This window comes from Triticum urartu, chromosome 7, assembly GCF_003073215.2.
Source record: "Triticum urartu cultivar G1812 chromosome 7, Tu2.1, whole genome shotgun sequence".
Lineage (NCBI taxonomy): Eukaryota > Viridiplantae > Streptophyta > Magnoliopsida > Poales > Poaceae > Triticum > Triticum urartu.
Genome location: NC_053028.1, coordinates 124,858,984 through 124,869,784, shown reverse-complemented (window position 1 = coordinate 124,869,784; position 10,801 = coordinate 124,858,984). Strand labels below are relative to the sequence as shown.

Here is a 10,801-nt window from a genome sequence, read left to right as displayed (position 1 = left end):
CGCTGGTTATGAGGACGATGGGGTTAGAGACATGCTAGATGATGTCTTTGCTGCAGAACTGACACCTCCGTCACATCCAGCGAATGAACCGGAGGAGCCGGAGGAAACCGCAAAGGCCTTCCTGGGTATCTTGGCTTCGTTAAAGAAACCTCTTTATGAGGGTGCCAAGCTCTTTGTGTTGGATGCCATCTCGCAAGTGATGCCAGTCAAGGCCGAGTACGGTTGTAGCCAAGGTTACTTCGAAGCATTTCTGGGAGTATGGGCTAACAGCCTCCCTGAGGGTCATGAACTGCCAAAAACCATGTACGCTACGAAGAAAATCATGAAGGCGCTCTCCATGGATTATGAGAAAATACATGTTTTTCCAAAGAATTGCCTTTTGTTTAGGCATGAGTATGCGAATGACAACTACGTAGGAAGTGTGGTTCATCTCGGTATATTGAGGTGGTCGATGAGCAGGGTCAGAAGAAGCAGCTAAAAATCACTGTGAAGGTTCTTAAGTATCTTCATTTCATAGAAAGACTGCAATGCCTTTTCATCACCGAGGAGTCTGCCAAAATGATGAAGTGGCACAAAGAAGGGAAAAGGTACAATCCAAATAAAATTTTACATCCATCAGAAGGTGAAGCATGGAAGTCATTCGATATAGAATACCCTGAGGAAGCAGCCGAGGCTAGGAATGTCAGAATTGCTATATCAGGTGATAGGTTCAATCCATATGGTATGTCGTCTAATCCATACAGCCGTTGGCCCGTGTTTGTTATTCCGCTCAATCTCCCTCCCGGCGCCATAATGCAATGCAAGACCATGTTCCTGTCGCTTGTAATTCCTGGGCCTGAATATCCTGGGAAAAATTTGAGTGTGTTTATGCAGCCGTTGGTGGATGATTTGCACCATTCTTGGTACTTCCCCAGGTTGACATACGACCGCATCTGTAGAAAAAATTCTTGATGAAAGTTTGGCTACAGTATTGCATGCAAGACTTTCCCGGCTATGCCCTATTCTGCAGATGGTGTACAAGTGGGAAGATGCCTTGCCCAGTGTGCATGCAGGCCTTGTGTTTCATTTGGATGAAGAAGGGTGGCAAGTATGTTGCCATTGACCTGCATCGACAGTTCCTCCCTCCAGACCATCCTGATAGGGAAGACAAGAAGAACTTCACAAAAGGCCTAGTCGTCCATGAAGTAAACGAGATTCCAACGTTTTCTGGTGCGGATGTGCTTGCTCAGCTGAAAGCTCTTAAGCCTGCCGGCGAAGGGAAATGCAAAGCCAAAGTCAAAGCCACATGCGAAGGTGAGGGCGGGGGCAAAGGAAAAGGCAAAGGGAATTTTTTTTGAAGGATATGGTGTAAGTACTTCCCCCTTATCTTCTTTCTCTCTAACTTTCTCATTTTATATTCAGCATGCCCCACTTAGAAACAACCTAAATTTTGTAGGCATATAAGGCCTTTGTCGAGCATAGGAATCTCGAGGTGCGGGAGTACTTTGCAACGAGTGAAGGCAAACGATGATTACAACCGTCAAATAATGACGGTTAGTTTTGCCCTCTTAAAACCAAGCTAAATTTTGCACTTTCATTCCTTCTGACCTTCTAGTTTGCTTGTTTAACTAACATCCAGGCTATGTTGGCGTCTTGGACTAACCGCATGGATCCACCACAAATGGGACCCCCACCACTACCTGCTTGAGAACCCCCACACGTGCCCACATTCGATGAATGGGTGGCACTAGGAAGTGATACTCCGGTTAGTACATTTGCCCTTACAATCTCTTCATTCAACACTATCATATCATATTTACCATTACAATCTCTTCTCAAACATGTAGGGGACCGGCGGCTCGACTCTAGTCACTCCGATCTGGCAAGGAGGTGGCGGTCTTGGCGGTGGTGGTCTTGGTGGTCTTGGCGGCGGCGATCTTGGCTCTGGTGGTCTTGGCGGTGGCGGTCTTGGCGGTGGTGGTCTTGGCTGATGTCGATGATGATACCCGTGCATGTGGCCATCGTGCCATACTTTTCATGTTCCGTAGTCCTTATTTACCCATGCCTGTGGCCTCTCCTCATGTTCCATAGTCCTTATTTACCATTCTTTAGATGACTTATGTTCTCATACCTATGTTCATTAAGTGTTTCACCGATGATGATGTTGATCTTTACATGATGATGATCTTGATGATCTTTAGATGATGATGATCTTGTTGTGATCTGTTATATATCTATATCTGTCATATATGAGTCAATTTGCTGTGAATTTGAATGAAAATGGACAAAACAGGGCATATAAGAAAACCGAACGGAACTATGCCGACGGCATAGCTATGCCCAGGTGAACCAGGAGCCGCCACGTGGCAGGGCTATGCCGACGGCTAGCCGTGGGCATAGATCAAAACCTAAGCCGACGGCATAGTCCTTCGCCCAGGAACGCCCAGGGGGTGCCACGTGGCAAGCTAAGCCGACGGCACCCATCGGCATACCTGTTCACCCAGGAGCATTCTGGGGCCGCCACGTCGCAGGGATAAGCCGACGGCCTGGCCGTCGGCTTAGACTTGGCCCTATGCCAATGGCCAGGCCGTCGACTTATCCCTGCCACGTGGAAGACCGTGATTCGACTCGCGCGGTGATGGCGTCGTCAACGGCCGTCCCGTGGAAAACTGCGCCGACGATCACACTGTGCCGATGGCCGTACGGACGCCGTCGGCATAGGCCCCTATGCCGACAGTCTGACAAGACTACACTCATGTTATCTACGCCGACATAGCTATGCCCAGGTGAACCAGCAGCCGCCACGTGGCAGGGCTATGCCGACGGCTAGCCGACGGCATAGTCCTTCGCCCAGGAACGCCTACGTGGTGCCACGTGGCAAGCTAACCCGCCGGCACCCGCCGGCATACCTGTTCACCCAGGAGCATTCTGGGGCCGCCACGAAGCAGGGATAAGCCGACGGCCTGGCCGTCGGCTTAGACTTGGCCCTATGCTGATGGCCAGGCCGTCGAATTATCTCTGCCACGTGGCAGACCGTGATTCGACTCGCGCGGTGACTGCGCCGTCAACGGCCGTCCCGTGGAAAACTACGCCGACGGTCACACTGTGCCGATGGCCGTACGGACGCCGTTGGCATAGGCCCCTATGCCGACGGTCTGACAAGACTACGCTCACGTTATCTATGTTGTCGGCTTAGATCTATGCCGATGGGAGAGGGGCCTATGCCGACGGCCTGTAGTGCGTTGATCCGGTAGTGAAATAGACGAATCACTCGGGTAGTTTTGGCTTCCTGGTCACTTAGACATATGTGAAACTTGCATAAAGTGTACTCCCTCCGATCCATATAATATGGATCGAAGAGAGTATCATGACTTGCATTTTTTATTTGCGGCTCTTCCCTCTCCACACCCTGCTAAAAGAACATTAGACAACTAGCAAGGACTAGTCGAATGCCCGTGCGTTGCCACGGGATATATAACAAACTTAGACAGAGAGATATTTGTCGAATCATCACTATAAGTTACATCATGTATGTCGCACACAGGTTATGAGTGTGTTCAAACAAATATTATCTTGTACAAACCCAACCTTTTTGCTCTTAGGGCACTCCCGGTGCAGGCCACAAATACTCATCCGGAGAATCAAAAGGTTAAAAATAATAACAAGCACAAGTGAACGAAATGCAAATCAAAATATGTAGAAATACGACCAACCCTTTATTTTTGCACAAACTACATTAATTTCAATTATTTTATGAAGATTTATAGGCTCAACAAACATGTAGATTACTATAGTGTGAATTTTCTAGCGTTTTTTTACAAATGGAAATTTTGAAAATTGGAAGCAAGAGCATAGGTGCCCGAGGGCCAAATTGAATTTTCAGTCTCACTCTTACAAATCTAACAAAATAGTAATGCTACAGGATAGTTATGTACACACTATTGACTCAGCAAACACCAATATCATCTTGCTCTCCTTCACAATCTGGTCGTCATGCCACCTTCAGCTCCATTCCTCTTTGTTGTACTCGTCATCCAACTCATTCCTCCATTAGTCCCATTGTACCCATCGCCTCGACCCTTCCTTCGGCTTTCTCCGCAAGTCTAATTCTCTTTATCTCCTCTACACTTCTCAATGTGTTTTGAAACCTGCAACACCTTCCCTCAATCTGACCGGAGGCCTGGTTCGTCTGTTTCATTCTTCGTTAATTCTAGCAACCTTTCCCTTCGTTATATCAGCATCAAGAAAAACAGAATGTGCGGTCACTTGTGTAGTTGCGATGGAGCGTTGTGCATCTCAACGGGTACAACACCAGCCATGCTAGTCTGAGCAGAGGAACCAACATTGAAGCGAGAGACAACCAATAAAGTAGTTTTTATCCGCTTTAGGTCTGATCCCAGCATACTCAAGAAGCATAAATTAGATTTATAACATGAGGAATTGTGGCAGGCATAAGTTGACATAGTGATCGTCACAAAGTCAAATCTGCTCACACGACATTTAACACAAATCAGTAAGCATTAACCCCTCCTATGTCCAATGGCCCAAGTTTGTACTTGAAATCTTGCACAATATGCTTGATAACTGCAATCAGCAAGATGAGTTTAGCCTATTAAACTATGCCCTGTTTTTTCTTATCAAATAGTAATATATTTCCACACTTTCAGAGAAAAAAATGTAGATAATCCAAAACACAACTACTTTCTCAACCACTAAGTATGCTTGGTACAGTTATTGAGAAATAATGCATAACAATCTGGAAACATAGCATTTTGTAACACATCAGTGCTTAGTAACAATAAAATTTCCATGCCTACTACCTCAATATCTTGCGTGTAACATCGGCTCATTATGGCGTCTCTAATTACATAGTCAGACCGATTCTTCTGAAGATTTCTCAAATTACAGGAGAATTTCTAAATACACATGTTAATTAAAATTGGTCTTCATATCTAAACAGCTCATTCCACACGTGCATTTAAAACCACAAAGCTAAGTGATACATCTACATGGACATGCACTGATCCAAACAGCCATCTAAACACTTTTGTACACGCATGTTTGCTACTGAACTTGTGAAAAATTCAAAAATCTAAGCCACAAACAAGAAACCTTCAACACAATCTACATTGATGGAACAAACTTGATAATTTTGCAAGTCAAGCATCGAGTTCCTACTTGATACAGTTGGTTGCACACTTGAGAATTCGTGAAGTACTTATAATTTCCAGTTACTATTTTTGGATTTGGTTGATACTACTCAGCAGAAAAGGCATTTTTTTCATAGACGCTTAGTACAAGTTTCATGGCAATTCAAAAAGGCATCGTACACACATATTTCAGTTGCACGAATAAAAGACTGTCCAGTTTCAGATTTTGCTTGTCATGATAATTTTTACATAACACCTAAAATGGAAAGAAACAAGTCTCACCTTCACATTGTCGGATGGTAGCAGTTCACTCATTCTAGCATAATCTCTAGTCAAGATGGAATACAACAACAGTGACACAAACTGATACCATTGGAAACCAAATATTGTATTTTCTTTTCCATCAAAATGCTAGTAAATCAAAGAAAAATAGAGTTTGTAGTAAATACAAAGATGTTGTGATTAGCAGTTGACATCCAACAACCTCTGTTGGTGTACCTATATATCAAGATTACATACAATTGTAATTAGTCCCTGCTTCCTTCAAAAAGAAAAATCAGTCACAATAAATGATGTGAATATTTCAAGAAATATATGGCACATTTGCAGCTCCAAATTTATCCTTGGGGCTTTTGAATCTCTGATAATCTGAGAACCCTCCAACTCTCTAATTTCTGTTACACTTTTCCTTTGCTCCGGTGCGGGAGTGCATGATATAGGGAGAAGATGGGGTGCAAATGTAAGGGAGATTACCTGGGTCGTCGTCGTCTGTCGCTGCCACCGATGCGACGCTCCTGCAGGTCGCCCTCCCACATCGTGCTCCTCACCAAGCTATCAAAATCACATGAGGAATATATGTGTTGGCCACTGCTCACACTTCACAAACCCAGCATCCTATCACAATCACATGCAAGACTCATTTGTATGCCATATAACTACATCTAAGAAGACCTTCTTATATATGCACATCTTGTACATCGTTGTTGTATTTATAGGAAAAAGTACAGAATATTCAGCACCATACAATGTGTACCTATGTATTCTACCTTCAACAATCTTTACCTATGTCTTGTACCCTATTTTATACAAGAGTTGGATCATGAGTGAGTTAAGTAAAGAGAGGAAAGGATTTCGTCCATGCAAGTAAACCAGATTGGCCCAAAAAAAACTGAACCAAGTCAAGAAGCTTGGTTTGCCTAGATCGGCGGCTACGATTGGGAAGAAGTACGGTGGTGAGGGAGATGGGTATGCGTGAGTTGGCTTCCGACGGTGGGTTGTGCGACTGGGTTACCTTGGGACGGCCGGATCTTGGATTTTGGATGATGAGGGCGATCAGAGGTTGATGGCAACAGCAGAGGCGACTTCCCGGCGATGGCAGCGGCGGAGGCTGCAGCTCGCACAGCTCGCGTGCGTACGACGTGGCTGAACGGCGACTTCCTGGTGGCGTGTGCGGGCGGGTCGATGGAGGTCTCATGCCTCCTTGGCGTCGTAGGACATGGCCGGACGGCGACTTCCTGGCGGCGTGCGTTCGCGAGTCGATGGAGCTCCTGTGCGCTGGCGTTTGATCTCCTCGGCGCTGTGCGTTCGCGAGTTGATGGAGCTCGTACGCGACGAATAACTGGCGTTTCTCTCCCTGACGACGTGCGTTCGCGGTTCGATGGAGCTCGTAGGTGGTTTGTTTTTTGGTCGATGGGCCTCGTCGTGGGTTGTCGAACTGTTTTTTTGTTGGGTGACCTCGTCCGTGGATTGAGCCCTGTGCTTTTTGGCTGTGGATCTCGTATGTGGGCTGAGTTGGCGTTGGATTTTGGCCTACTCAAGCGATGGTTCTGAGCTGGGGGATCGAAGCAGGTCGAACCATCAGAACGTTCGATCCTCCTTTAATAATAGAGATATACGGCGTAAACTGTGACCGAAAATTCTACACATCCTTCTCGGAGATCGGCTCAATGAGCTTCAGACCCCAAGACATGTCTTCGCAGGCCCGGACATGAGGCACCAGATTACCCGTGTCGAGGAGTTTGTCGACCTCTTTCCTCGTGCACTCGAAGTACGGCGGCCCCTGAGCACATGGCTCCATGGACATGGCCCGTCTGCACGGCGGGTCGGGCACCTGCTCGTCCTCCGGCTTGATCATGATGTATGGCGTGAGCCCTCCGAGAGCGGTGCCGACGTACCCGAACGTCGACCAGCCGCTGGTGACGATCTTGTCGGTCATGCTCAGCAGGTACATCTCGGCCAGCGCCTTCATGTCTTGCATCCGGTGGAACATGCGCTGGTGCTCCTCGCGGCTCGGCTGGTGCACGCTCACCACCTCCCCGTTGGCGCTCGCCGACCGCCAGTACATCTCCCGGATGCTGTCGTGGTACCACCCGTTGAGGCCCGTCACGAGGACGGCCTTGGACCGCGCGCCGGCTGGCGGAGGCGGTGCTCCTCCGGCGCTCGGCAGCACCCCCGGCAGGAGACGCTCTTGAGAGGTGCACGCGAGGATCTGATCCAAGATGTGCTGCACCGGCTTGTCGTCCTTGACAAAGACCCTGATCTGAATGCCCAGCCGCTCGTCGGCGCTCTTGAGGTAGGAGTCGTAGAAGCGCGTGACCATGCCCCAGACGTCGTTCGTCGGGTGGAGAAGATACCGCGAGACGATGTAGAAGACGGAGTCTTTCCGGGGGAACATCCGGTGGAGCTCCTGCTGGTACGCCGGGTTGAGGAAGAGGATGGGCGCAATGTAGACGTCCGTCCTCATGACCACCCACTGCACCCGGTGGAGGAACTGCCGGTGGTCGTCGCAGTAGGCGAGCTTGTTCTCGACGGACGCGGCGTGGTCGAGGTGCATGTACACGAACCGGTGCTCCGACGACCCGCCGGTCTCGTTGCGCAGCGTCACGTTGCCGTAGCTCTCCGCCGCGTCCTCGCCGAGGTCCCTGTAGCCCTGGAGCGGGAAGTCGAGGGGCAGCAGCCACGTGGTCCCCGGGAAGGGCTCGCAGAAGAGGTCGCCCATGGTCTTCCCCCGGTCGACGAGCAGCACGCGGCCGGTGAGCATGGCGTAGAGGAAGGCCGAGGCCGCGGCGAGTATCCGGTTGCCGAGGCCCCGGTAAGACAGCAGCACGAGGTAGCTGCAGCCGTCGACGGTGTCCACGCCTTTCACCCCGGATTTCAGCCTGTCGGAGGCTCTCCGGTACGCGTCGGTGCCCGGACCGCAGCGCCGCTGCAGCGCCTCCTGCCGCCGCAGCCGGTCGATGAGATACGGCGTCGGCGAGCGTGTCATGTTCTTGCGGTAGTAGACGGACTGGTACCGGCTGGCGCAGGATTGCTCGTCGAATCCTGGGAGGAGAAGGCCCCCCAGAAGCACGTCTAATTTCTTGGACGATTCTGCTGCAGGTGGATCAGAATTTGAGGCAAAGTAACACCAAAAAAAGACTAGGTGCTGCTAGCGCAACCACGAGCATTCGTAGCATGAAAGAACCAAACTGATGAAAAAATACACTTGCACAAGCAGTAAACGCAGACTGCAATTACCTCCTCGCGCTCCTAATCCGGCCACGGTGGATTTGATCCACACCGCCGGCGCGTCGAGGCGGCCACTGAAGATGAAAAGGATGGGCGGGATCGTCATGATCAAGGCCACCGCCATGGCATTCGCCGCGGAGCTCCATCGCCTGGGGTTGACGATGGGCGCCTTCTTCCCCGTGCAACGCGCGGCCTCCTCGACCTCCAGCCAGTTCGACTCCTCTCCGCTGCATTTCTTGTCCATCTTGGGTTTAGCTTTCTCCTGCAGTGGCTTCCTAGCTATGTGACCTTAAGGGAACCGTCTCTTGGTTAACAAACCAGTGTTTGCACTGTAATTAAGCAATACTACAGTAGATCGTGTGTACGTAGATTTCTTGCTCAGATCTGTACTACTCTACTTGAGAAAGATGATGAGTTGACCGTCCCAAAAAGAACAATTTTTTGCTAGACTTGGCGCCAGAGTGACCATGTTGGCCTAGTTGGTTAACGGTGCAGTGGTAGGTAGATGCGTGTAGCTGGCCCATTGGGCTGGTTCCATCGTTTGCTCACTTTTTTTTTTTTTTTTTTTGCGGGTGATCGTTTGCTCACTTCGTTGGAGAGAATCAGTTGTTAAATTGACAGATCGATGGAAGCGCTGCGACATTGCGCTCCACCGACGACGTTCGATGTAGAGTACATACTGGTAGTTCGATGCAATCTACGATTCATTAATTAGCGCATCCGCCGGTGCCCGGCCGGTGAATTTGAGCACATGGTGCACGCGCGCATCCGTTGATGGCTTTGCTGGAGACTGCGAGAGAGGTCAACTGGGCGACCAAATAAGCCAAGTAGATGAAAGATGAAAATGGGAATGGGAATGAAAGAAATCGAGAGTTGTCGTATTTCTTTCTATAAAAATTGTGAAAACGAATGCATAAATTCTGAGGCCAAATACAAAAAAGGATGTGGCTAGATCTCAGCCAACTCCGACTGAGAATTAACCAAGTCTTAGTCAAGTGACATAACATGTGAAAAAGAAAAGAAAAAAAGAAAACTAAACGGAAAAATTTGCACAGATAAATCTCAATGTAAGACCTCACAAATATAGCACTGACTTAGACAGAACGAGGTCTCAATTGACTGAAATTTAGCAAGACTGTTCATATTATTGTGAGACAACTATATCAGCTTAATGTTTTCTGAATATCATCACAGAAAGGGTACCTATGATTTATATCCATAACATGAATTAACATCTCAAACAGAAAATTCAGCCGACCACATTTGCATGTAGGTACTTACGACAAAGGCTGCAAACCGAGCCGAACAGATTTTTCATCGCTGCTTGGAGTGAGAAGCTGAGTTTGTGAAGTTTTGGGAAGCTAGAGGAGATCTGAACATGCCCTAAACATGAAAATGGTGCATTGCAATGTACCACAGTCGTGCTCGCAGCTAAAAAAGGTGTCGGGAGTGCGATAAGGAGGTTTTGAACAAGGACCTTGAGATGGAAAGTCTTTGCAGTTTGCACTGACAACTTGATCAATGGCAACTTTGCGTATGTTAAAGGTTAAATATTATATATTTTGGCTGTGATTTTTTTTGAATTGAAAGTTTGTTTGATTAGTTTGAGATGAAAAGAAAAACTGAAATTTCCAAGATTCGCAGTTGCCGGTTTCACCGACCCCAAAGGTAAAAAAACGAGAAAGAGAGAAATAACCTTGGTCAATGCAAGTGCATGCCAATCAGATTTTGATTAAATGATTTGTTAATTCCTTGCTAGGGGTATTGTAACACCCCCAGTATCATGCTACAGTAACCCTCTATGATCAAACTAATCATTTTTCCAAACAGTGCTTCATCACCTTTGATCAATATCCCATTTGAAATTTCAGTCAATTCAAATTCAAGTGAAGTTTGAAGTTGCTCAAAAGTTGCTGGAAAAATGTTCATCACTTGTCAAAAATTTCATAACAATTATTTGTTAAGGAACACAACATCACTTTTGTGCAAAGATGAGCATTAGCAATCATAACAGCACTAATTCAGCATTTTTAAATGCTATCCTATTTATGAAAAATAGTAAATGCATTCTTCTGGTCTTCAAAATATTTGTGGCATTGTCTATAATCACCAGGGATTTAATGGGACATTCCGTCCACGCCGAGGTGGGACTAATATGACTCTCC

At 47.6% G+C, this 10,801-nt stretch overlaps 1 protein-coding gene across 2 annotated transcripts; it reads right to left on the bottom strand.

Moving 5' to 3' along the window:
• Positions 1 to 6,984: 6,984 nt before the first annotated feature.
• Positions 6,985 to 8,924, bottom strand: LOC125523313 (galactoside 2-alpha-L-fucosyltransferase-like). Of its 2 annotated transcripts, none has more exons than XM_048688360.1 (2): positions 8,646 to 8,924; positions 6,985 to 8,501 (listed from the first exon to the last, which is right to left on the bottom strand). In XM_048688360.1, the coding sequence occupies exons 1-2, from the start codon at positions 8,878 to 8,880 to the stop codon at positions 7,048 to 7,050; spliced, it is 1,689 nt and encodes a 562-aa protein (XP_048544317.1). In that variant the 5' UTR covers positions 8,881 to 8,924; the 3' UTR covers positions 6,985 to 7,047. The 2 variants fall into 2 exon arrangements, with proteins under 2 accessions (XP_048544317.1, XP_048544318.1); XM_048688361.1 differs by having other exon boundaries at positions 6,985 to 8,498.
• Positions 8,925 to 10,801: the final 1,877 nt, after the last annotated feature.